The sequence below is a fragment of the Larus michahellis genome, chromosome 4, assembly GCF_964199755.1.
Source record: "Larus michahellis chromosome 4, bLarMic1.1, whole genome shotgun sequence".
NCBI classification, from domain to species: domain Eukaryota; kingdom Metazoa; phylum Chordata; class Aves; order Charadriiformes; family Laridae; genus Larus; species Larus michahellis.
Window position 1 is genome coordinate 11,144,044 of NC_133899.1, and position 27,719 is coordinate 11,171,762.

Genomic DNA, 27,719 nt, shown 5'->3' on the forward strand with positions numbered 1-27,719 from the left:
GTATGACACCAGAAAGGTTAAAAAGAGTCCCTGGTTTTCACTGTCCGCTTTCTCAAGAGAGATTTGCTGCTGCAAAAGCTTCTACCAGATCTAAACGGATTACCTGCAGCACTGGTGGCATCTGCACTCCATTAGGAGGGAGGCGGAACGGGAGCCTGCCCTTTGGACCAGGATTCCTTCAGCGTTTCAGCTTTACGGTGCAAATCTCAGTTTCCAGGGCTTGCCAACTGATCCCTTCTCAGTCTGAGCAAGAGGAACACTGCAAATGCTGCATAACAGCTTCCCAGCATCCATGTGCAGGACTCCTTTCAGGTTTTGCTTTATGTGGTCCTCAGCAGATGAAAAAGCAGCTACTTTAGCCTTTGAATGCATGCCATAGTGCAGCAGAGTGAAATCACAACGTCCCTGCTCAGCCCGCCTGTCCCGGTGCCTGGCTCTGACAGGCAGGTATGGTCACAGCGACTGCGGCAATACGCAACGCAGTCGTGCCTGCGCGCGAAGCTGACAGCCATCCTGCCTGGCAGAGCTTCAAGGGAGAGCAAATCAGATGAAAACAAAAACCAATCCCCTCGAAAATGTTTACAGGAGTCATTTCTTTTTTAAGCATCAAAAGACTGAAGCAAATGCTGATCACAGCCGATGAGGCGAAGGAGCAGGCAGTTTGGTGAACAGAGAACGGAGATAAGAGTTTGTAACTGGAGTTTAATTCCAGCTCTGCAGCTTCTCTCAGCTATCGAACTCGGTGAGGAGAGCCACCAACCCAGTGTGACTCTGTACCAGCGGAGTTACACCAGGGATGAGAGTGACTGACAGTACTTACCTGTTTCAGTCACCAGATTGTGCATTTAATGTCAGTACAGCACAAGGGAACAAGCCGACGTGCTGCAAGGACTAGGTATACTCATCAATTTATTACATTTCATCTAACAGGGAAGCCTGGCAGAGGCCATGTGGCCAGCAGCAGCCTGGGGCATAAGCCCTGTCTGCTACAGCCGGCATCCTCCACACCACCTTGTTACTCTGTGCCCCAGAAATCCAGCCTCCCTCGCGCTTTCACATATGAATCCTGTGTTTGCATGCCTGCATATTTCTTCTGTTTAAATATGCACTTTGTTCTCAAAGATTTTATTAACCCATGAATAGATTAATTATGATTTCAGTTATACAGGTACAAATTTGGAGTAACTCCTCCAAAACCAGCGGAGTCATCTTTGGGAAGGCCACCTGAGCCGGAACGGTATGTGCACGCACCTGTACGTGCAGGATGCTTTGTCTTCATTTGCCTGTTGCTTTTACACCTTCAGATGGAGAATTGAGACCGAGTACCGTGGATACCCAGCAGAAGCACTTTGCTACAACATTCAGGTTCTCCTAACTCCTCTCCACACATCGCACCAGTATGCATCCCTGGTGTAACTCCACAGACCTCAATAGGGTTACACTAGGGATTATTTTGGCCAGATTTATTATTAGGGCAGTTTTCTAACAATAGGGCTTATTTTGTTTCCATTTAAGCTTATGTTAAAACTCTCATTGACTTCACTGGAAGAGAGATTTGGCCCAACAGACCGACATCCAAACCACCTCCATTCACTTCAGTGAAAGCAGGCAAGGAATTAATAAGGTCCAATGTATTTTTAAATCTTAGATTTCATAAATGATCACAAGCATGTAGGTCACAATATATACACAGAACGACACCTACGACAACCACCAGTGGGATCATTAAAATAATTAAGTTAGGCCTAGAGACAAATTCATTTCATAACATGTTCCTTACAAAACAGATACCCCCTTGCTTCATAATCTAGGGAGTCTGTTTTATAAACTTCCTAAGTAGTTCATGAAATATCCCCCTAAGCAGACCAAGTCTACTTGCCATTGCAGGGTCTTTATAAATCAAAAGACTCCAGTGACATGTATTCAAAGACCAAACATGAAGAGGTAACGCCTCGTCTGCTCCACTGGTAGGGTGGTTAGCTGTGACCTCAGGACACGATTTCCAGTACAAAGCTACCGAATCCGCGTCTTTACATAACTCCTCTCCCTGCCATGAGGGAGCTGGGTGCGCAGCACATGAAGCAGCAATCAATAAAGGAGATTCCCCTTTGCTTTCAGTGTAAAGCTGCTCCACCTGAGCACAGACGCGGTGCTTCACCCCACGCTCGTCGGCAGAAACAGCCTCCACTAGCAGCACGTAAAAGGAGGAGACAGGTTGATTCCACAGCATCCTATAGGCGTGGTTTCTTAAAATATGCTGCTAATGCTTTTCATGACTGATGAAAAATACTTAAATTGTGCTGCTGGCACCAAAGTGCCCTGTCAGGTGAGCGGTAAGTAAAAGTAGCAATGAAAGAAATAGCAAAGTACTTGACCAACTCACCTCAGAAACTGCTACAGAGTGCTAAACCTATATAAACTAAAAAAAAAAAAAGTAGAAGCTGAATTTTTGGTCTCCTTGTCTCAGCTGGCTTCTCTTTCTGAGTTTTAATAAACCAGACTAGTTTTCAACCTGCTGGAAGCAGGAAGGGTGGGAATCACTCATGTGCTAAGTGTAACTCAGCTACAGTCATGTTATCATTGCAGAAGAAGAAAGGGAAGAGCAGAAAAGGAGACACGGTCAGCTGGGATTTGCACCGGAGGAACTGGAGACACTGTTCAATGTTCATCTTCTGGACTCCTCGAGAGGCCGTAAGTGACATCCCTCCTGCCCACAGCCAGGCTGCTCCAGCTGCATGGAGATGCCTGTTCTTCCCTTCAACCAGCTGAGCCCAATAAGGTAATATCTGCATAGGAATGTGCAATTTTCTCAAATTTGGGTTTTTTTGAACAGCCTGTGCCAGGCATAGTACCACAGCCGTAATTTTATTTCTGTAAGTCAGACGAGTGTCGATTTGTTATCTCCTCTCCATGACTAGCTTGGTCTGCCCCTTCCTAAATCCTGGAATACCCATTTATGCCTAGAACTCCACACAACTCAGGCTGTAAATGTATACAGACAAACAATAATTTCCAAAAAAGTGTTCATCAGAGAGTAGCTAGGCAGTATTTTCTTGTACATTTCACCAAATATTCCAAGTAAACACACAAATAATTCATTCATCGGCAGGGCCCCATGTGAGCGCCCAACGACAGCGAGCTCTGCACTCCCGCAGGGCAAAGGCTGCTCTCCCCGCCAGCGCCTGCGGGCAGCCCCCGGCAGCGGCTGTGCCGGGCAAGGCAGCGGTTACCGAGTCCCGCATGGAGTAAACACCTTTATCACAGCAGACAGCTCAGCTCTGTTCTGGCTCCCTACATGCCAGACAGTAGGAGATCCTGGAGAGGTGGACACAGACGGGTCTGAACAATCAGTTTCCATATAAATTCCTTCTCTTCCGTCTTCCCAAATCCCTGGAGAGAAGGGTTAGGGCTACAGGGACTATTCTCCTTTACCACCAAAGCTACCACTCCAGCTGTGCAACAACAGCCCTGGGTAACACAGGGAAATCTGCAGTTATGGTGTACTTCCATGGGCTGTGCCAGACACTAAATCCAAGATTTTTTCCCATGAGTGAAAGCTAGAGACAGGGTATCTAACAGCATCGTTCCCAGCTGTCGTTACATCCCTCTTAGAGATTATTTTTATTTTCCACGGAGGCCAAACATGTGCCCCTCCTCTGGCACTGGTGCCTACACACCTGGGACGGGGGCAACTCCTGCAGCGGCGGCTGTGGCTGGTCCATCTGCGAGGGGAAATGGCTCCTCGCCTCCGCCCACCGCGCTCTGCCCCGCTTGCTGCCGGGCTGGATGCATCCCAGCAGCAGCACCTGATGGTCAGCCCATGCGAACTCGCGCTTCACGCCTTCCCTCAGCTTATCAAAGCACGGCAAGGGCTTGTGCCACCTCAGCCACGCAGCACCATGCAAAACAGCAATGCTGGGCTCTGAGATGGGGAAAGACCGTCTCGTTTTACACTATCTATCTGACTCATCAGCCTGGCAATGAGAGTTCCTTCCCTCACTCTAGCTCCTGCTCCAGTAAGTGCAACATCCACAGGCAGACGCGGTGGGGCTGGGAGCGGAAGACGGGAAGGGGAAAGGTGCTTTTTAAGGGTTGTTTCCTTAAGGGTTATGATTGTCGAAATTCCCTTGGAAACCAAAGAGAGGTTTGCCCAGTCAACAAACAAATAAGAAAAACTCCAAAGATTTATCTCTACGTTGCAGGTGCATGAAATGAAACCGATCGTGATTTTAATCTCCATGAAAATTCTCATGTTAATTCAGCAAAGGCACTGCATAATAACCAAAACCTCTGGTTTTCGGCTCCTTTACTTGCTGTCATGTGCAGCGCACACCTAATGGCCTTAGCCAAGGGCAGAGCCACGGGGCGCCCTGGCAGGCTCCCCCCTCTGCCCCGAGCTGCCGTCCTGGCGCGCAGCATCACCGCGTGTGCGCAGCGCTCCCACACCCTGCCCACAGCCTGCATCTCCGAGCATCTGTAACACGCAAGAAAAACACTTGCTCCTGCCTCCTCAGGTGTTTTGCTTTAAAGTCTGTGTACGGTTTAAGTTCACAATACCTATTAAAATTAATGAGCTTTGCGCTGCAGCTCACATGCAGGCACGTTTTGTAGTGCTTTGCCTGAACGTGGGCTGATGGCTCCAACTCAGAAACTCTTTGCCTTTTGGGTAATACACAACAAACAGTTCAGAGCCTGCGAGTGTCAGAGGCTGGTGTCACCCCACAGACAGGGCCCTCAACAACTCCCCTCGGTGGGAAAAGCGGTACCTTACAAAGGGTGAAATGTGCCACGGCAGCACGCTTGCCCATCTCCTTAAAAACGACTTAAACCAGTGGGTCAGCAGGTGCGCAGGGGATGAGAGAGGGATGGAAGAGGGACAAAAGACTACACAGATGCTGGTGGGTGAGCAGCGTGGAATGGCAGCAGCACAGAGAGGTCTGGGAGACGCCCCAGTCAGGACGGATGCTACCAATGCCGCAGTGGGCATGGGGCATGCTGCGGGACGGGGCTGGCAGGAGGCAGCGCCAGGCCAGGATAGCTGGCACCGTTTCTGCTCCAGAGCAGGATTCGGTGCTTCTGCAGCCACCAACAATCTCTGGTTATGAACAAATCTGGTCTTCGCTCCACTTAACCTCCTGCCCAAAGTACAGGTCTTGTTTAAGGACTGATTTACAACCTAACCACCAGCATGGGGCAAGTGACAGAATTTGCTAATTGGACATTGTTTTCTTGTAATAACATCAAGAATACACAGATTTGATGGGAAATCAGGAAATAAATCATGATTAGAGTAACGCTAGATTGATCCTACACGCGCAAGAAATCTAAGATGCTCTCAAGTGTGCTAAGTCTGAACAATTATATATCCTAAATACAAATTACATATCCTAAGCACATCTCAATTAAGAATCCCTCCCAAAAAGTACAAAGCAGGACCTGGTGTGGAGCCCTCAGTGTAAAGGAAGCTGTGGAGAACCTGTCCCGTAGCTCAGTAACAGCTGTGTTTGAGCTTATGGAACCACTGTATCTGGCTGTACGGTGTCAGCAATCGTGTTCTGTCAGGGACAACAGAGGGGTCCTAAAACTTGGAGAAGAGCATTCCCCTGAACTCAGTCCAGCCTGGTGTGACTGCAGAAAAGGGGGGAGAAGCAGAAGATCTCAGGTGTCAATGCTGAGCTCCAGCAACCAGAGAGATGGAGGTGCCGGAGAAAAAGGTAGGGGAACTAAAAATCACAGATACTTGCAGAGTAGCTAGAATGAGAAGGTCATGCTTGGTAAGAGAGCTTGTGTGAGGGTGGGCCTATATAAGAATTACAGTTTGTTTTGCCAAGAAACATTCAGAGAAGAAAACATGCGCTTTAGGGCACTCCTTTGTAAATCACCAAAAAAGTCCATGGGTTCAGAGGAAAGTGAGGCAGGGATACAGCTGGAAAACTCCACTATGTCTTGCAACAGCTGAGGTCACATCATTAGTTTCTGAAACAGCTAATAAAGCCTGTGCTGGTTTTCTCAGGAGGATGGAGCCTCCAGAGTGGTAAAGCCCAGGTGCGCCAAGAGCTGAGATCAGGAGGTGCACTACGTTAGCACTGGCCCTGCATGTCTTGGGCCACGGGGCCGAAAAGCTCCGTTTTCCTGAAGAGGTAAGAAAACCACCAGAAATATCCAAGAACGGTGGATGCTTTAGGGTACCCTGACAGAGGAAAGGTGGGAGCAGAGGGGTCCGGTCTGACAGCGCCTAAACACGGTGCGCTACAAACTGGGGGTGGGTGGGAACTCCCCAGGGTCTGTGCACCCACACCCTTCCCACCTAGACATCGCCGCCTCGATTAACGTTATTCCTGCTCACTTTTGTCACGACTAACGCCATGGAAAGCATGATCTTTTATAAACACATTTTGAACAAAAGAACATAGTTATCTTTAATAGAGGGTTGTACAACAAATACTAATTAGCCAAGAATGTAAGGTAAATACATTTACCTTTTATAGCAGAACAACTCACAAAGCGCTCACAGCAATTCTCTGAGATAAAAACACTATTCAGGGCTGCGAAAAGGACAGGCTTCTGATGGAAAATCTGGTTCTGCTTTCTAACGGAAATTCAAACCGGTATCAAAATTTCCAGTGAAATCGTGAAGCTGGGGCTTGCTGGGATTTGGAACTTCTCTTCCACTTGAAGTCAATGAGATGTCTGCCGCTGGACTCGGTGGGAGTGAGCCTGGATGATCTGGCTTTGGGTATTCCTGACTGCACATTAGGAGCTTGGACTTCTGGTGTGGGTTTGTTTTTCAAATGTAAGAACTGGCTCGCCCCCTTGGATAAATACAATTTGCAACTCACTTTATAGATGTGCTAGAGCTTTTGCAGCCTTTACAATCTGTCATATAAATCCATATTCAAGCGTCAATGTGTGAAGGAGCTGCTTCAGAGGTCCTCTGGGTGAAAACATTAATGGAATTTCTAGAGAAAATGGTCTCAAAGATGAATAATTTGTCTATTTAGCCAGTTACTTTAGAAATAAGATGTTGATGGTAAGAGTCACTAGACTGAATTCAACAGTATTTTTTGTTTCTACCTGTAACTCACAGCTACCAGCGTTGCAAGTTTGGGTGGGAGACCATGCTGAAAATAAACTACTGAAACTGAGTCTCAGGTCCAGGTAAGACAACATCAGCCTCCTTGCACCTCCAAAGCTTGTTAACTTTAATGGCAATTTTGGCTATGCATGGAAAGCAGCCTCAAGTAGCTACAGGAAGAGGGATTAATAGTATTATTTCGGAGATAATTTCCGTGACCACCATCATTATGCTGTTGTTGATCACAATTTCCTGTATATGTTTCTCATTTTCCTTGTGTTTCACCCTCTGAAAGGCCAGCTTGCTTTCCTCTATGGCGTTTCATTCAAAGAGACAACTGGAAAGGTGTGTGACAGTAGTTTGTAAGGTGAGCGTGAGTGATTTAGAAACCATCTTCGACAGTGGCTGCTGAACCCTCTTCTCCTTTGTCACACCCGTTGTGCACTGCTCAAGTTTTTTCCTTTTTAGATGAGAGAATTTATGTAGCCCATAAAAATTTACAGGAAAGAAGGCGTCTACCCCCTTTAATGCCTAATCTGGCACCTTTACTTATGCACATTTAATCAACGGACAAAAGCTCTTCTCACAGCAGCTGCACTAATACAAACAACATCAAAGACTTTCTCAGAGTTGCTCTGAAACAACTCTGGGACCACTGAAACGCAAGGTTTGGCCTCTGACTTCGCATCACCATCATTCCCTCATGTGAGCAAACCTTCCGTAGCCGGGTCCCTTCTGTGCCCGCGGGCTGGGGAGAGCCGGAGCAGAGCCAGCTGAGGGGGCTGAGCACAGCCAACCCTAACAAATTACAATGAGAAATGTATCACGCTGCCTGCTGTCAGGTGTAATTTATATCATACCAGAGGGGTGACTGGAGAGCAGGTATAGGCAGGAACTGGTCATACCTATACTTGCTCCTGCTGGGCCTGATCTGGCAAGCTGCTGGGAGCTCTTCCCTCCCATCAAAGCTGACGTGAACTGAGTTTGCCCAGGACCTAACAGGATTGGGCCTCCTCAAAATACTACGGAACCGTAAGCATGATCTGATGGTTTATGTTTTTCTGTTTTCCACCAGCACGTGATGTCTCTGCGTGTGCATACCCTGACTGTATTGACACACATGCGCACAATCTGTATCTGTCCTTAAACATACACGTATGGTATATACTATAAGCTAAAAGCCTACTTAGAATTTTGGAGCACAGAGAAAGAAACAGAGGTTGTAACACAAGTAAACGGAAGTCTATTCCCACAGCTTTCAGTTTTAGTGAGTGCAAACTGTACTTTATGTGACTGGAGCTAAGATTTAGCAAAGCATTTCAGCACATTTCAGCATCTTTTGCTGAAATACAGTCTACAAATCTGTTTGCGTTCTTAGATTTGAAGCTCGTGCTCTAACAGAGTTTAATATGCTGTCCAAAATAATGCAGAAAGCTCTGCACGTGGAGGAGTATGGCCATGCCTCTGTATGTGGCCATGCACGTTATCTCTGAGCATAAGCTAGGAGTGCTCTGGCATTATTTCCAGATGTCTGGCGCAAAAAATCTCTCTCCTTCCTCCTGCACCTGTGAGACCCGGGATTCCTCTCCCAGCCAGACCACCGCAACGACGCTCTGTGCCTTATGGAAGGCACACACCAGGACAGCAGAGCACCGTCAGGAGCTCCAGCCATCCCCGCGCAAATAACGGCAAGTATTTGCCTTAACTGGGAATGGGAGCAGGCCAGAGTCAATGGGGGGAACCCACCAAGGCTACTATGCAGCACTGCAGAAAACCAAATTAAAAACAGAATTTAAAAATAAAAAATTATTAAGGTGTACCATCCGTCCAGCTTCATAATGTATGCAGCCATATGTCCTATGTGGGATGTGGGTGAAGGGTTATCTTTTGCTGTAAAAATATACATGGTTACTATTTAATCTTTTTGATTTACAGGTCTCATCCCGTAAGCTGTTACTCCAGTGACAACTGAAGTTTCAGCAGCTGAAAAAGCATTCAAGCTTCTGAGAAAACACAGCAATATAAACGTAAGACAATACACAGCAAAACATCAGGCAGCACCTGAGCTCTGGTCAGCCACAAGTTTTCTATTTTTAGTTTAAACAAAGTACAAAACTTGAAGAAATGCGCTTTTGTTATTTAGCAAACAGGAAAAAAAAAGGGTTTATTTAGATCAGTGCTGTTCTCTTTAAATAAAATCTGTGATTTTATGTATATTCTCCCAAAGCTTCCGTAACTGAAGTTTTTATTAAGTAAGTCTGATATGGGGCTTATTTTAAAAATAGCGTCAGCAGTGATATTTTAAAATGTGGAAACAGATGTGCTATTCCATTGCAACTGCTGAATCTTCTCTGGATTTTTTTATACTCTGAAGCATTAGCCTGCTTCTCTGTTATAAATCTCTCCCCACTGAAGAGATTTCTTCTCTCTGATTAAAGAAGTACCACACAGACATCATTAAACAGACAGCGTCTAGAAAAATCATATTATTTTGGCCTAGCCATAAAATAGAGGTATTTTAATAATTGTTTCTCTTCCGTAGAGAATTTCAGCAGCTCCCTCTCCTTGGAATGAAATCACAGCCATATGCTTTATGACATCAGAGGCGTTTCAAGGTGTCTCCATAAATGTCATTTATTGCTTGGGAACCTGCCAAATCTGTGCAAAAATCCCTAGTTCTTTTCAATGAAAAATCTTCAGATGCAACTAGAGCTTTACACTGGTTGTCATACCAAAAAAATGAACCCACCCCTCTACGGAAATACCGGCCATGCAGGTAGCAAGAGCTGTCGCAATGGAACCTGCTGACCTGGGCTCTGGTTTGCTTTTCAGTCATTAGTGCCTCCGTTAAGCAGCGTGCTGGGCACCCTGGCATTGCACATCCACGCGGTACTCGCCCTCCTGGAAAAGCAGCGGTCGGAATGACAAAAAGCTGAACTGCTTTAGCAATCACAACTGTAAATCAAAATCAGGTATGTTTTCACGTAGTGCTCCAATGAATAGGCTTTACCCCTTAAAACCGCAGTCCCTTCCACACTGCCCTTACAGGCCTGAAGCTGCCCAGGATCCCCCACCCTTCACAGTGCCCAGTGCCATGCAGGACTGGGGGCCAGGCCAGTCATAAAGAGACTCTATGTCGTGTACACAGATACACTCTCACACCACATCTATGCAGTCCGCTCTGTGATAATATGGGCCAGATCTAAGAGAATTGTGTCAGCCGTGTCACCAACCTGGCCAGCACAAGGGCTACCCTGAAGCAGGCAGAGGCTCGACCCAACCTGCGGCTGCCCGCAGGCAGAGCTGGGCCGGCCACTGCCCGGAGGGATAGCCGCTGGCACCGGGCACTCAGATACCACTGAGCTTAGGATTCTGGCTGGCCGACACAAGCATCCATTAGCCCCAGTGTAACAGAGTCGTTCTGCTTTCTTAAAGGAAGAAAAGAATAATTTTTTTTTCCCTAAACATGAAGGAAAGAAGTTGCTTGGTGCAGTTGGCAATAATTGAGGGCAGCAACCAACAGGTGCTCAAATGTATTGGCAGCGTGCGGAAGATGTTGAGAGGGAAAATGAATAGACTCTCTAAATAATACATAAATTTTACAGGCTTTTTTTCTGTAGAACCCCAGTGAAGTTACAGAATAAATCGGAAACTGAATTATTCATAACTGGTGAATATATAATAAATTGTATTTCGCACTGAAATATTCCTTCCAGGTACATGCCTCTTCCCATGCAATGACCAGCAACGGGCAGCCCGAAAGCGCCAAGGTCTTACCTGGAGTCTGGGTACTTCGTCAAGGTAGCCAGGCTGCTGGTGTACATGTGTCCTCCTACATCGATGTGCACGGGAGCGTTGGACTTGGTGAGCTGAGCTGGCAGAGGAATTCCTTGAGCAGCCAGAGGAGAAACCGGGGACCGTGTTAGAGACAGGCGGGACATGCTTCTTCCCTCCTGCAAGGGCAAGGCAAAAAAGAACAGTTTCTCTTAAATGTAGCAGTGCGTTACCTTTCTTTCCAGTGTGATCACAGATCTAATCAGATCATTTTTGCATCTGCCTGATCACATATTCAGCTAACAAATTATTGCCACCACTGTAATTAAGTGTATTTGCATCATTTTCTTCAAAGTACCAGAGGGGAAGAGAAAGATGCTTATTAGCAATAAGAAATCAAGAAAAAAAATTTTTCAAGGTGTCAGCCTCAAGGGGCATAAAACAAACTGCAAAATTCTAATTAAAGGTCGCGGGCTTATGTGTTAGATGTGAAATATCCCCTGACAAACGAATAACCAATTTGTGAATTGGGATTCAGGGGTTTTTGCAAGTTTGTCTCAGTAACGAGACACCTCTAAATTAGTGACTTCCTCAGTACCTACGGCATTTAGTTTATACATGTAGTAAATTTCACATCAAACTAAGATCAGTTTTCCGGTTTATTTTCAATAGCTGTGAAATAAATGGATAATTTTCAGTTAAGCCTTAATACTAAACATAAAGAACTAATAAGCTTTCAAACCGAAAACAATACCTGGAAGCAGTGAAAAGAGGAAGATATATAAACTGACCCATGCTTTCATGACAAGACGCATTAGGAATTACTGTACAACCTGAAATTACAAATTCCACAATCCACCTAATGTTTACTGCCCTAAAAATATTTGAAAATGAGTGAAATTTCTCAATTGAGTCCAAAAATCTTCAGCTGATATACAAAGCAAAAAATACTGAAATGTCTTAAAAATGAACAGGACAAGCACAGCAAAAGGAAATTCCCCAATTCTCTTCTGTAAGAAAAGCACAGCTTATCCTGCATGAAACGTGTGTCTCAAAGCTGATTTCAGTTAAATCGGTATAGAAGGCATACATGTCAAATGGAAAAAAAACCTTTAGAAAAAGTTTAGGAAAACGTCCATCCATTCTCCCCCTTACGGGTAAAGCGACACATGCAAAACATTATAGTTGAAGACATTTCCGAATATAATCTAATTTTCTTGGTATTTTGTTCTGCAAGCAGGCTACCAAGCATCCAGGCTCTGCCTTACATCTGACAAGCACTTTACACGCAGCATTGCGAAGTGAATTCCCCTTTCTCCCGCATTACTTTGACAATGTTTCTCAGAAATCTAAAGCTGGTCTCGCCTTTCTCTTAGCAGCATTTTGCACGAGATGCCTGGCTACGCCACTCGATGAACCCTCTTTGTAAAAACAATCAGCAACCCTCTTTGTAAAAACATATTCTGAGCTACACAGAAAGGGACCAAAAAATCTTAATACATCTGAATGGCTTCACAAAGTCATCACAACATCTTCATTTACTGCATTTCATCCTGGTTAGCTGCTAGGAATCTCCTGCATCTACAGCACAGAAATACATCACCCCATTATGAATCCACATCCTTTTCTCTCCGGAGGCTGGACGGACATCTGCACTGAGCACGAAGCAAATGCCAGCTCTGTCCTAGGACTTCTGTGTCAGCCCATGTGAAATTGGGCATTAACATTTTTACTACAGCACCACCTTCAAGGAAAGTGATTGAATCCTTTCATGACTGGAGACGTTGCTTTCTTGTTTCCCACAAGAGCCTGTTGTGGGCAATCTTCAGTAAATATGTCATACAGCATAAATAAAAGAACTAACTTTTAAAAACAACTTAGTATGTAAGTACCTACAGGATTTTAGCGATGTGTTTACTAATCTGTGGGTGCCTCATCTGTCTGCCAACGCAGACAAAGGCAGGTTTTTTTCTTACCAAAGAGCACTGTAAACTCATGTTCCCTCTCTGCTCCTTCACTTAAATGAAAGGGTCAGAAGATCCAGGCTGAATGTCAACCCTGGCTTTGTTCAGACCCCAACTATTATCACTAATGATAAAGGTACAGACCTCGCACGGTACAGAGCTGCCTTAGAAATCAATTTCAGGCAGTTTCACAAAACAAGTGCCTAATTAGGGCTCATCTGCACCCCTTGTAACAATTTCCAAATGAAATCAAAGGACTTCCAGTCCTCTGTAAACGCATCTTACATTTAACCATTTGTCTTGAAATACAGACTTCAATTTTAAAATATGCACAGATAGCTAAAGATCAAGTGATCTGAATCTATTTGTGCATATTTAAGCACTGCTGCTATCTTAGGATTTTGTTTAATGTTAGTATACCAGTAAATTCCTTGATCTGTAAAGAGTCTGAGATTCTCAGTGAGGCCATACTCACACAGTAGATATTTAATTTATACTATTCACTGGAGGGACCTTTTGAACAATCCTCTGCTTTTGGCATCTCTCAGCTAGAGCATGTGTTGAAAAAACACTTAATTATAGAAAATCACTGGAAAGCTAAAATAGTTCTCAAACTTTTATGGCTTTTCATACTTATTGAGGGTGCCACTGGCTTTTTGGGGGAAGGGAGGAGAAGGGGAACTACAACACAGGCTTTTCCCCTGGCTGGAGAAGATTCGTGTTTAAAAAAAAAAAGAATCCTACGTTTCTATTGAAGTTGTGGAATTCGGTCATTTTCATATGAGCAGATTATCAAGGGGCATAATTGTTAAGCACTACTTAAAGGGCACCAAAAACACTCCTACTGCTCCAAAAAAATAAATACCCCCTATTTCTTAAGGTACTATAACCCTATTTCTAATGCCTCCTTCCTCTCCTTAATGTAAAAGGCAGCTAAAATTCATCACATTGAGTAATGTACTTATTTTATGCACAAAGCAGAATCCTAAATGTATTTATCCAGTGAAAGTCTTTATGCACATATTTTCTAATACTGATGTGAAAATTAAAACCTTAAGGGTAAATATCGCAGGAACACTAACCAACTTCATTTATTAAACCATGTAAAATAATCCTTGCTCTTTAGTTGCCTACAACAGGATACAGCATCCCAACTAGTGGCACAGGCAATAACCCCGCTCTAATAAGTAACAGAGGAACCTGCTGAAGGCAAAATCAATAGAGCCTGATTCCCAAATTATCTGAATATTTAGTTTTTCAAACATTACACACCAAGATCTTTCAGAGCCAGCTTATCTTTTTCTGCCTTTCTAAGCTAACTGCATAAGTACTGCTTGTAAAAACTATTTGCCCATGCAAAGTGAAATAATCACAATGCCATGCTCATTTACACACAAAATGATTTTGTGTCCCATTGTGCTCACAGTTGTTCAGCTCTCTAGGGGTGATTAAACTAGCTATGCTGCTACAGCTTGAGATGATTTCACTGAATCGTTTCTCCATGAAGTTGCTTCTTTGCTAAGCTGTTATTTTAACCATAAAAGGTAAACAGAAGGCAGTTGTAAGAGCTCCATTCAGCTCCGTGCCCAGGGCTATAACCCTGGGGCAGAGAATGCTGAAAGACTGCAGAATTTTCCAGGGTGTTGCCTTTCTTGCTCTAAAGCCTTCAGGAATACTGTTCATTTAATACACACTCTAGATGATACATTTCAGATCCTACTAAAAGAAAGACTTCAAAAGTGTAAGAACTTTTGGGCGGATGAAGCTTTCCCACCTCTGCACATAGCTCGGGGCCATGGTAACCAATACTGCTGTTGATGTTGGGAAAATACAGGAGAAATAAACTGCAGAGAGCAGAGCAGACAGATAGGGACAAGGGGGGGTGAAAGGTTGCAGGAAAGAAACGGGCAGCAGTCTGGAAGGGATAACGAGAAAAAAGGGGAAAGCATGAAAAAGGAGGCGGCTCTGAAGGAGGGACAAAGTTAAATCAAGGAGCAGGCACTTAAAAGACTACAGATGGGAAGCAAGACTAATTAAGGATGTAAAAGCGCTTTGTTTCTAAAGTTTATTGTTGCCAGGATAAAAATTAATTGAAACTAATGCTGTTATTCACTCGTGCAGTTTAATTCCTTCATGCACATTTAAGACGTGGAATGAAACCGGCAGGTTTAAGGACCTGCCGTACAGCAGCTGGCTCTCCGGGGAGCCGGAGCGGGGGCGGGCCGGGGCCGCTGGACCCCCGGCGCGGCACCCCCGGCCGCCCCCTGGAATGGGTGCTGGGGGAGGCCCGCTCCCCCTCCCCGCGGACCTTTATTCCCTCACCAGCAGACCCGCAGAGCACCAGGGGCAGAACCACCGCGGGCGGCGCCCCCCCACCCCTCCCCCGGCGCCCCGGGGCGATACCCGGCGGCCGGAGCCACCCGGCGCTGCGCGGCCCCGCCGGCCGTTCCCGCTGCCCGCGGCGCCGGGGGGGGGCCGGGGGAGCCCGGCTGCCCACTCCGCAATTACCTTTGTCTATCAACGGGGACGGCGACCGCTCGGGTCTGCCGCCAGAGCCACCCGAGACAACGGCTGACGCCGCGGACACAGCGCGGGGGGGCTGCGCACCTCGCGCCCCACGGCCCCGAAATGAAAAGTCCGTAGACATTTCCGCACACCTCCGCGCTGCCTGGCTCAGCGCCCGGCCGAGGGACACAGGAGATCGTGGCCAAAACTTTTACAGGGGGCGGGGGGGGGGGGGGGGGGGGGGGGGGGGGAGCTCCCTCTGGAGCTCTGGTTACCGGGGGAAAAAAAAAAAAAAACGAAAAAAAAAAAGGCTTTCTCCTTCCCCCCCCGCCCCCCCGCAGCCCGCCTCTCTCTGGCAGTTTCCCGTCGATTCAGTGCGAGCTGCGCGTCACCCCCATCCTCTCCCTGCTGATGGTCAGGGGAAGCACCGGCAACGCACCCGGTCACTCAACTTCTGCCTTTCCCTCCCCAACGCGCTCTGTGCCCAAAGGTAGCATCCAGCCAAAAAAAAAAAAAAAAAAAAAAAAAAAAGCACAACATGGCGTCCTTTACTTATTCCCACATAACAAGAAAGGAGATGTCTTAGATGAATGCGAGGGGAAAAAAAGAAAAAAGCCAACCCCGAATCCCCGATCCTGTGCATTTTCCGTGCAGCCAATGGTGGTGAGCATTAGCCAGGCTAATGTATTAATTTTGCAGAAGTGTGCCACATCGCATGCAGGAGCAGAAATGCAAACTATAGCCTAGAGTGGTTTGAAGTCTACCCCAAACCAAGCCTTCCACTCTCACTGGCGCCAGAGTTTCATTCACAGCCCGCCCGTCTTTTTCCATACGCGGCGCTCCCCATTGTCGCCCGCCTTCCCTTTGTGCCGAGCCGCCCCGGGGCCGCGCACCCCCCCCCCCCCCCTCCCCGCTCCCCGCGCCCGACCCCCGCGGTACCATGCGAGAGCGCGGAGCGAACCGCGCTGCCTCCGCCGCGCCGGGGCTGGGCCGTCCTCAGAGCCGGGGCCGGGGCGGCAGCGCGGGCAGCCGGGGCCGCGGGGCTCCGCCGGCGCTGCCCATGCTGGAGCGGAGCGAAACAAAACATACACACGGGGAGAGCGAGCGGGGCGGCTGCCAGCGCGTCCTGTAGCTTTAAAATGAACCCTCCCCTCCGCCGCTTCTCCGCCGGAGCCCAGCGCCGAGTTAGTTTGGAGAACAGGCACTTTCCAAAAAAAAAAACGGGGGGGGGGGGGGAAGGGGGGGGCGGGTTGGAGGGAGCGTGCGGCGCGGTGCGGCGCGATGCCGGCGCGGAGCGGGCGGGGGGGCGCGGAGCCGTCGGCGGGCGCGGAGCCGCCGCCGTCCTTACCTTGGCCAGGGCGGAGATGTGGCAGCCCCCGGGCTGCGGCGGGCGGGGGGCGCCGGGCCGGGGTCACTCTGCGCCGCCGAGCCCGCTGCGGCGGGGATTATTTTTAAAGCTTCTCTCTCTCTCCGCTCTCGTCCCCCCTCGCTGATTGTTTTTTTGGTGTTTTTGTTTCTGATTCTTTTTCTATTTATTTTGTGTGTGTGTGTGGATGTGTGTGTGCGTGAGGGGGGGAAAAAGCCTTTAAATGAAACTGCCGAGGCTGTTATGAGAAGAAAGGCAATAATCCCGTCTCTAAATAACAGAGGGAAGGGAGAAGAGGAGGAAAAAAAGCGAATTCTTGCTCAGGGCTTTGCAAACGCCTGCAGGGCAGAGGATTAGGCTACAATTAGCTCAGCCCTTTGCTCTCGCCCTAGCTAATTTTGCGATGAAAATTGGATATTTTCCCCTCCTTTTGGTGAAGGTCTCCAGATTTATTCCCCCCCCACCCCGGAATAAAATAAAATACAACCCTTGAAAATGAAATGAGGCTGGGAAGGCGGCCGGCGCCTCAGCCCGCGCCCCCGGCGCCGCCGCCGCCCGCAGAGCCCCTCGGCGCGGCGCGGAGGGGCGCGGAGGCGCGGGAGCCCCGCACGGCCCGGCCCGGCCCGGCCCTGCCGGGGGATAACGGTTCGGCGTTGGGGAGGATCAGGCCACTGTCACGTCCTTCAACAGACTTACTGAAAAGAAGAAGGAGGAAAAGAGGGGGGAGGAAGGGGGGGAAAAAAAGCTGATTTTAATCATTGTCATTTGGTCTGATGTAATATTTCCCCAGGCATTTTCAACTAGGCATAAATTTTCAGCTCCCAAATAAGTAACACAGGGCACGTTTCTCACATCTCTGACTCCTCTGTTACAATTAGGGTAGCACCCACTCTGCACTTGTTGATAAACTAGATCAAGTTCAAAAATAAATAATAAAAAAAAAATAGCCCCGACACCCCCCCTCCCCCCTTCCCCCTCGTCCCCCGTCCCCCGCAGCACCCAGCGCCGCCGGGGTGCGGCCGGGGGGTCTCGGCGGCCGGGGGGGGGGGGGGGGGGGGCTGCAATTATTCCCCTCCCTGCCGCCTCCCCCTCCCTTTCACCCTTTGCTAATGTCTCGCATTGTAAACGCCAAATTTCCTGTAGGCCATTAAAACCAAATGACGTCTATCGACATGCATTGTGCTATTGCGGAGCGCCCTGGCAGCCCGCCCCCGGCCAAAAGCGCCATTTCAATTAGAGCGCGCGGCGCGATGGCGCGGGGCTCCGCGGGCGGCTCCGCGGGCGCGCAGCGCGGGGGGGGTGGGAGGTGAGGGGGGCCGGCAGGGAACCCCCCCCCCCCGCCATGAAAAAAAAAAGCCAAAAAAAAAAAAAAGGCGCAAAGCCCTCCCTCAACTTTCAGCCAAAGATGCGGGTCTGCCGATGCCTGCGCGTTTTTGCTGCCCCCCGCGGGGGATGCGCCCCCCTCCGCGCTGGTCCCCGCGGAATTTTGGCGGAGGGTGCGCGGCCGCTCCGCGCCGCAGCCGGCCCCGCCGTGCGGCCCCGGGGTCGGGGACCCGCCGCCCACCGCGCCCGCGGAGGGCGCCGCGCGTCCCGGCGAGGCGCCAGCAGCGGTGGGCCGGCAGCGCCCACTAGCCGCCGAGCGCGGCCGCGCAGGGAGCTGCGCACGGCTGCGCGGTGCCGAAGAGCCAGGCCGCCGGCGCGCAGCGGGGGGGGCCGCCCGCCCCTCCGCGCCCGCGCTCCCCTCCGCGCAGCGCCGCGGGGCCGCCCCGCCCCGCCAGGCAGCGGGGGAGTAGGGCAGGCAGGACCCCCTTAAAATCGAAGGTGTTTTGTTTTTTTTTAAAGTTCTCTTCCGTGGCAGGAATAAACAGAAACTTTTCTCCTAAGGGTAGCTTTTTTTTTTTTTTTTTTTTTAGAGTACAAACTACAGGAGAAGAGGGAAATTTTCTCATTAAAGTTACATCCCTGCAGTTAGTTCAATTACTTGATATATGCAGAAGATGTTGTAAATTTAAAGATTTAAATAGCTTACAAAGATGCCGGAGGCTCCATCAGTTAATTTCCTTAATTTATGGATTTTTAGCTGAGCTTCTGAAATGAAAAGGAGAATGAGAACTAGGTCAGCAGAGAGATTTGCATCCAGAACAGACTAAAATTTGTTTTCCTTGACCATCCTATTGGCCCAGGTGTGATCCTGCACAGGGGTCACCGTCCCGCTCTGACCTCTGGGCTGGGACTCACTCGTTGCCTACCAGAGCACGGCACAGAGGAGTGGATTTTATTCTAAAATAACGTGGCACAGCAGCGTGTCCCCAGACAGCTGCCGCACCTCATCCCCGGACGCGGCTGTAGCCTGCGCCGCCTCATCTCCCCGCCGCTCCGCTCAACAAGTGCATGCGGGGAGGACAGGCTCCACTGAGGCTGGGGGAGCCGTCATGCAGCCCGAGTTTCACTCAGCTCTTCTGTAGGGGTGCAAGCAGACTATTTGGGATGACTTGGCATCGCAATATTTACTTCCTCTGTGACTTTGCTAAATGAAAAATAGATAATGAGAATCTAGAACTGCAATCAGAGTATCATAAAAAAAGGATGCTTCTGCACTGAAGCACAGTAAAGAGACTACCTAAAAACATTGCACTGAACAAAAAGCAGAAATTGGTTTCTGACTCATCCCAACACATCTGCGACAGGTACCGTTTAATTGTGCTGCGTGGAAATGGGATGCATGGCTAATAAAGATTTTGTTTGTTTGTAGATCAAAGCAAAGACAGTAGCACTTCGGATGAAAAAGGCATGCGCATGGTACGTAACTTGTGCGGGATTGCTTTTGCCGTATCTAAGACAATGTACTCGAGAGCTTTGAGTTTTTTTCTTGCCTGTATTTCTGTTGAGGGTAATAAAGATATGTGCTACAGCTCTGTATGCACTCACTCCTTCCTTTCTTCTCGCTCAAGTGTGCGAATGCCTTTCTCTTGTCGTGTTTCAATATGTATGAATATATACATATGAATTAATACTTAAAAGATTGATATAAACTAAACAGTTTTAGGAAGCAACATTGCAATATGATTAGTATTGGTGTTCATGATTTAACATTTCTTTTCCCACTAGATGAAGTTTCTAAGATTTGCAAGGTACGTGTCAAGGACGGGTATATAAATGGATTTTTATTTATTCACAACTCCAAGACTAATTGCTTCTCTTTGCCTGAAGGCCAAGAGATTGGTTTTAATATGACACTTCAAAAGTATTCATAGAACTACAGAGATACTAAGTGTCATTGTTTAAGAGAGAAATCTCACTATGCTACTTGTGACCCTGAAAATAAAATCTTCCACTGTATTTTGAATCCTAATGTTGTTTTTCAGAGTTCCACTTAAAGCTCAACTATTAAGAAGCGTACAAAGGAAAAATATTAAATAGTATGTAGGGAACAAAGAAGAAGAAATACTGTTAGAATTGAACATAACTTATTTTCTCAACAACTCTATTATCCTCCCTATAAAGCAATACAAAATTTATAACAGAAGATTCCTGAGCTCGGTTGCACGATATCATAATTAAAAGTGATAAGTTATAACTTATCATCGGTGTTTTAAAAGTTCTTGGCCAAATGCCCAGCATGTATTTATTAAGATAATAAATACTTCAAAATAAATACTTTGGATTTTTTTTCTTACCCGCAGATCTTTGTATTCTATGCAGGTGCTTAAAAATGGAATTGGACAGAATCTTTCTGTAATCTGTTTTTTTATCTAATTATTCCATAGTTCGCTTCCCTTTTTTTTCAATAAACAGGCAAAAAAATTATTGACACTCTTGAGACAGTGTCTTAAAGAGAAGCCCACAAAGAGCCCCAGCTCATTTTTCTCCATTTTTTTTGTGTTTTCCAAAAATAACAAATTGTGTGTAATTTACAGGACAGAAAGTGACTAGATTGTGAAAAGATGCAGATTTGAAGGAATATAAATTTCCTATCAAAAAGATGTTCCAAATAGATTTTGAAATTATCAGATTTGAAATTTATTGACTGTGTGAAAGAAAATATCATGAAATGAAAAATAACGTTGACCTTTTCTACACCGTGCTACCTGAACTGGAATAACAACAACTTCCACTAGGTATCGTTCTTGAAGGCCTGTATGAATTTACGCGAGCAGGCCTCCTCCTGTCTTACTTCGGACTCTTTTCCTTCTATTATGTGTCTTATCTTGAGGTTTGAGCCTGACTTCAGGACTTCTTATGTTACGTATCTTAACCTGCGGCTGGCTCCCAGGCAATGATACCGATATTCCCTACTACAAAAAGTGCGGGAAGAAATCCAGAGACTGCCTGACCCTCCTATCTCAGACGCACCATGCTCTACTGGGCATTTTAAGGTACAGCAGTAGGTAAGAGAGAAAATGGATCATTTCATGAAATGTTTAAAGCAGATAAATGAGAATTAGGGGTTTGTTCCTTTACAGCAAAGGAGTTGATGTCTACATGTCGATTAATACTCTTCCCAGTCCCAGTTAAGACACCACTGTAGTCTAGGTGGACTTGTATTTGAGGAGGGAAGATATGAGTAAGATATTGGTGCTTCAAAAGTAGTTGTTGGGCTCGGGTGCACCTTCAGTCAGCAAAGCCTACGTGACGTTGTTGCCCTCAGCGAGGTTTCACGGATGTGGCTGCGTTTAGCCCTGTCTCCCAGCCCACAAAGGCACCGGGGAGAAACACATCTGAATGCAGAGCAGGCAGCCGTGGATCCTGTGACTAGCACCACTGCTTCCCTCACCGAGAAAGAGAGAGAAGCAGAAGGTGTGGAAGGCTGATGTTACAAATGCGTGGAGCTGCCGGAAAGGTTTCTTCTTGTGAGAAACCTGAAAATATTAAGCACCTTGAAATCCCAACACTCGCTACAGTCAGTTGACATGTACGGAATAATAAAAAGGAAGAATTAAGGACATCTCCCGGTTGAAGCAAGTTTTCAAGCCAGTTGCAGTGCCAATCATTCTGGAACAGGAACTTGACCCAGGGTTTGCTAATTAAGTCAAATAATTGTTTGTCATTTGTAGGCAGATAAGGGGTTTCCTGGGAGCAGCAAGCGTGACCATGCAAAGAACGAAATCTGATCATTAGGAAATCACCAAGTCTTGTCACTCTTTTCCCTTGAATGCTCTTCTATTCTTTTCAAGAAACAGCTTGCTGCTGAGTGAGTTTACAAACCATTACTTTATTGACTAAATACAGATGGACTGTTTTTAAAACTATCCATTATCCAGCGCCTAACTCATGACAACAGCGTGATACAAAGAAATAATCTACGCTGGAATGCCAAGATGAAATAGCTTGTCAGGAAATACAGTACAGGAAAGGTTTGCCTGTCTCTTCTGCTTCCAACTGTTATAAGCCAAAAATAGTTTCCAAAATGAAATTTACTTAATCAAGATGTCCCATGTTAGCATTCAGCACAGAGTTTCTCAGCTTTATACACTGATGTTTTGTTATGTGCTCTTGCTGCTCTTCTTAAGCGGTTACAATACTGAGGAAGATTTTTAACCTGTTTAAATGATGTGCATGGCATTAGTTTTTAGCTACTTATTAAATAAAACTTATCCATATTATATATGTCATGGAGAGGAAAAAACATTTTTATGGCTGAGTGTAATCCATTCATTGGTTTATTAGAGACACAAAGTACTCTGAAGAATGTCACAAATCCACATGGTGTCCCTGAGAGCTTGATTTTTGCATATGGATCGCTGACTTAGCTGAACGATGTATAAAATCCTGTGTAGCCAGGCAGCTCCCAACTGAATACACTTCTAAGGGAGGTTATATGCATTTCTTCTGCCAGCAAAGGTCTGGAATATGTTAAACTGCAAAAATATCACTTAACAGAATACAGAGAACGAAGAAAAGAGCCATAATGGCCCTTTTGTATCAAATCATTTACTGTTTTTAGGATCTTTGGGCACAGACACATCTAGAATCATAGGTGAATTGCTTCTTATTTACTTAGCAGCGTTTCAGCATGCTTTTTCTTTGGCAAATAACAGACTGAGGGCTCTGGATCATGCATGGCTGGGACAGAATCTATGGGAGCAGCAGCTCAATAAAGCACCATGACAATGACATGAAAATGGAAGAAAAAGAAAACGGAGCAAATTTTTCCAGATATGGTGGCCATCTGTGATTCCAGAAAGTGACACAGTAGTCAAAGAAAGATCAGGGAACGTGGTAGGGAAGGGAATATTCTCAACTGCTCCAGTTTCAGATCCGCTCTAAATGAAAGGTGGTACAAGCTGTTGTGACCCCCAGAGAACAGGCGGAGTAGGTAGATAAATTTTCCTGGGAGGCAAGGGAATGACTTCTTGGCTGCTAAAACAGCACCTGAATTTAACAGCATGTGAAGATGGAATTAAGCACACTTTTATGTTGCAAAGTGTCTAAATAATAGAAAAAAAACCCCACAACTGGAAGGTGGAAACTAAAAAATTAATTTGGGGTTGTGATGTTCATCTGTTGGATGAAATGAATAGCGAATTGAAGTTTGGGGGGCTGCAACTGACTTGCAGATTGAGACACACCACAGAACAAAACTCGTTACTACTAACTGTATGAAAAGGGAGCGATAACAGAGCTGTAGTCTGGGTTTTCTGCCTTCTATCCCCATGATGGCTACCCCTGCCCACCTGTGAGCAGGCGGTCTCAGCTGCAGCGTTTCCACTGCACGCCGTGGTGGGAACATGCTCCTACCAAGTGGGTGATGCAGAGCAGCACTGCTCTTCCTACCCTGCCAGCGGAGAAGAGCCGGGCTGTGGCTGCCCTGCCATTGTTTTAGCACAAAGAGAGGAGAGCTCTGAACCTGGCCAGCTGAGCGAGAGCCTGTCCAAATCCCGCTACGCCAGAGACCCTTGGAAAGGAGGCAGTATGTCAGACATATGGTTGAAACATGCTGTGCTCCAGCCATCCTCGGCTAGCGTATGGTCTCCCGAGTACCACTGCCAGCTGGGCTCTAATTTACATGGGGCCTGAGAATCAGGGACCTTAGCGGTCTCCCTGATGGCCTCTTCTCCTTTGCTTCACTGATTTCAGATATGCAGATACTTGGAGCTTTTAATTTCCCCTGCCTGGCATCCTTTCAGGCAGACACGGGGGGATAGACTTCTTTACTTGAACAGTTGTGTTTGGTTGAAAAAGCAGAGACCAATATTCTGTGAGAGTAAAATTTCAGAATCCTGCCTTGGTAAAATTTTTAATATCCATGGTATCACCTCAGATGTTGTGCAAGGATGTGAAGTTAATAAAGCAAGCATCTCCAAACATCTGATACAGAAACAGCATTGCCAAGTAGAAGAAATTATACTTACCTGTTCTAGCCTGAATTTTTGAGGACGCATGTGCTGCGGCATCATTTTTCATGGATTTGCGCTCTTAACTTCTTAAGCATTGGAGTATTCTATGTTTCTGTCATGGATTTCTTCTCAGAAAGAGAATAGAATGCCTTTTTTCTTGTTGGAATAAACTCCTTAAAGAAGAGGCATATTTCTCATCACGAAGCACATATTGAATGGTGCACAGAGGAAAGAATAACCAAAGTTTAACCTTTGTTTAACTTTTAGTTCAAGTGTTTTATTACAACATCGCAAATTTTGCCACCTTGTAGTCAGTCTTTAGTTTGAGAGGTTATTAAAGGAACTCAAATTTATGTTTTTATATCCAGCGTTTAGTTTGCAATTAGCCTTTGAGATGTAGAACTTGTAGAAGGAATCTGTAAACAGATGAATTCAATACAATTTGAAATAATTTGATGCTACTGGACCCAGCATAGTGTCCTTCTTAAAATGGTGTGTAGCAGCAATTACGTGGTTATGTTTTTGTCCATTTTTTGAACATTATACTCATTCTGCTTCATGCAAAGGGCCATTGTGCATGTTTGGTATTTTTGTGAACGTTACTCGATTAAGCTTTCCGTTGTCAAGACATTTGCTTGGAAAAAAAGTGCAGGTTAATTTTCAACTGTGATATTCTTTGGTGAATAAAGGTATTCCAAAAGTCTTAGCATCAAACGCTTTCACATTAACCCCTTATTTCTGAAGGCACTGCGTTGTCTGTAACACAGATCAGAAGTGACTCTCCTTGTAGAGCCTCATCTTGGAGTTTGTCTTCTAGACCACCTCCTGTTCCTCACAAGATATTCCTGAGTTATGACCTAACCAAGGGACCTGCTGGCTAGTAACTGCCTTTCCTCTGAGGAACTGGTGATTTAATAGTTAAAGGGTAAACTAACTGCACAGGTGGAAATGATCTTCAGTCAACAGGACCATAAAGGTATCCAAGGCCCACATAATCTGATTTATCTCACTGTGATTGTTCAGTCCCTTCCTTTTGCTGCTTTTCTGCATCTCGTTCTTGCATCTCATTTCAGACGATACTGGGAATTTTTGGAGCAGCAACGCTTTTACGTGGCCCAACACACCGGGAACCCATTTCTCATCTGGATGCCAGCGCTCACCACGTGGTTGCTTACAAGAGTCATGTCATCTGCTGCGGTGAGACCACTAAACGGTAAGGGATGCGAGTAAGAATTACACTTGGGTCTGTGCAAGGATCCTGTATTGCTTCTGCATTTGCTGCTTTTTGGAGTTTCCCTCTTCAGTCACAGGCCTGAAATGCAAATGCAGGCTTTTCCCCCAGCTGGGCCAGATATTTACTCGCTTTTCACAAGCATCTGCATTCCTATTCCCAGAGTGGTGGGGAGGGGACGTGTTTTGACTGTGAAAAGGACAGCTCTTCCAAGAGGATTAAAGGTTCTTCTTTCACACATCTGGGGACTGATAAAGCAGGGCTGGAGATGGCTTGCAGTGACTTCCCTGGCACCAGCGATGGGAGAGGCCGGGAAGCCGCTCTCCTTCCCTCTTCCCTCCTCTCTCGCCATTTGGTGGAACTGGTCAGTCGTTGGTCTGCCTGAGGGGAAGGAGAAAGACTAGAGGCTGCTCTTAAAGGACGTTTTGGCCACAGTGTTCCTCTTTTGTCCCCTCTTTGGCCCACTACACCTATTTTGCCCTTCATTTTCCCAAACGAAGTCCCACCGCTGCATTGTTCTGCCGCTTGGCAGCTCTGCCATGGTAGAACAGCAAGTCCCTGTCCCTCTTGTTATGCCACATGAAACTAAAAATATCAACCCCACTGGAGTTACTGCTGCATTAAAGATGTGAGATAGAAATCACTTTCGGAGCTTTTTATTTTTTATTTAATTTTTAATTAATCTTAATTAATTTGAATGTTGAAGTGATCTGAAAAAATAGTTTTAAATTAATATATATATATATATATTTCGGTTTGGGTTTTGTTTTTTTTTAAATTTCCAGTGCTGAGAGCATGAATAATGCAGGGCGAAAGCTGCGGCTCCCCGTTTGCATCGCAGGAGCCGGGATTTTGTGCAGGACTAGGCGGGAGGCAACCGGAGGGCCGCCTGCCCCCGCGTCCGCTGGCCTGTGCGGGCGAGCTGGCCCCGGGGCAACCGCGGGCCCAGCCCGGGCGGGGAGGCCGCGCTCGGGGGCCGGGGGAAGCCGCCGAAGCCGCCCGCGGCCTGCCGCGTCCCGCCGCGCTGCCGCCTCAGCCCTCCACACGGCCTTCCCGCCACCCGCCGTTGCCGTGGAAACCGGCGGCTGCTCCCGCGGCGGGGTGGGGGGGGGCTGGCAGGCGAGCGGCGCCCCAGGGCCCTGAGGGGCCGGAGCCGGGCAGCGGGGACCGGCGCTGTGAGGGGGGGTCCCTGCGGGGCCGGGCGCTGTGGGGAGCGGGGCTCGGCAGGGCGGGGAGCCCCGCGGGGTGGGGGGCTAGCAGCACGGAGGGCCCGGCGGGCTGCAGAGGGGCTCCCCCCGCGGCTCTCTGCAGCCCCCCCGTGTGAGGTGAAGCTCCGGGAGGGCAGGCCGCGCCCCGGGCCCAGCCGCCCGCAGGCCCGAGTGGCAGGAGGAGTCCGGGGAGCTCCCGGAGAGCGCGGCCCTCCCAGAGGTAGGAGGTGGTGGGGCTCCTAATTAACGTCGTGTGGTAGCCTGAGCTGTGTTACAGGGCTCTCCTGAGTATTGCGGCAACAAAGGTATATTTTAGGGTTCAGTTAATTAAAAATTACTTACAAATCTGCCTAGGTCCTGTGTTACACTTAAATAAACGCTGCTGTTGTGGCTGTGCCACAGAACGGAGGCAGCATGTTTATGCAGTTAGAGCAGTAGTTTGAGGAACCTCCTGTGGAGCTCTTTTTCTGCTGGTTTCAGCCATTCCTCATCGGGTGCTGCAGCCCTGCCAACCTCCAGCGGCGGCAGGAGGGCAGGGGGACACCTGCCTTGGGGGTCTCGGGGGCAGTGGCTCCCCGCGTCCCCGGAGGAGGGGCAGCGCTGGGCCCCGCCCCAGGCCTGGCTGTCGGGGAGCTGCTCTCCCGGCTGCATGGGGTTGTAGGGCTGCAGTGTGGAACAGGCCTAAGGATTTGGGTGGCTGTGTGCGGGGATAAAGCGTTGGCGGGAGGCCCCTCGAGAAATGATAGAATCATAGAATGGCTTAGGTTGGAGGGGACCTTAAAGATCATCTAGTTCCAACACAAGATAACGATGATAAGAAGATATGAATTAGCTTCTGGTTTCATTTTATACTAAGTTTCATTTTTTGGGGGGGCTAATTTCAAGTGTATATGGAAGTGTCGAGTATGTGTTTTCTTTAGCTATATGGATATATATTTTATATAAACTCAGTATCAGCAGGGCATTTAAATACATATTTGTAGTGTGAGGATGCGCCTGACTTGTTTGCAGTAGCGAGGTTCAGGCAAGTAACTTGATTTTAACGGCCTGATTTATTTTTTTTTAATATACAAGTATGTGTACAAGTATATATACAATATACAAGTTAATTTCTTTTTGAAACTAATAAGGAAGAAGGTCTCTTCCCACAAGCTAGATTGAAAGGAAATAATATAGGAGTTGAATTCAGTATGTATAGCGACTGACTAAATCTAGCCATCCAGCTATCTCTAAGCGCTAGAGTTTCACACTGCATTGCA

At 47.1% G+C, this 27,719-nt stretch overlaps 1 protein-coding gene across 3 annotated transcripts in view; it reads right to left on the minus strand.

Annotated features, from left to right (window-relative positions):
* The window catches only part of KCTD15 (potassium channel tetramerization domain containing 15), a 55,728-nt gene extending 28,683 nt beyond the window's left edge, over positions 1–27,045 (minus strand). The window contains exons 1-3 of one of the 3 annotated variants that reach the window (XM_074582942.1): positions 26,803–27,045; positions 24,037–25,633; positions 10,853–11,028 (exon numbers count right to left, since the gene is read on the minus strand). In XM_074582942.1, the coding sequence (XP_074439043.1) occupies positions 10,853–11,028; positions 24,037–24,081 (221 nt within the window). In that variant the 5' untranslated portion in view covers positions 24,082–25,633; positions 26,803–27,045. Of the gene's footprint in view, positions 1–10,852; positions 11,029–16,257; positions 16,529–16,666; positions 18,964–24,036; positions 25,634–26,802 lie in introns of those variants that run through there. The other 2 variants (XM_074582944.1, XM_074582943.1) reach the window with 2 other exon arrangements.
* Positions 27,046–27,719: the final 674 nt, after the last annotated feature.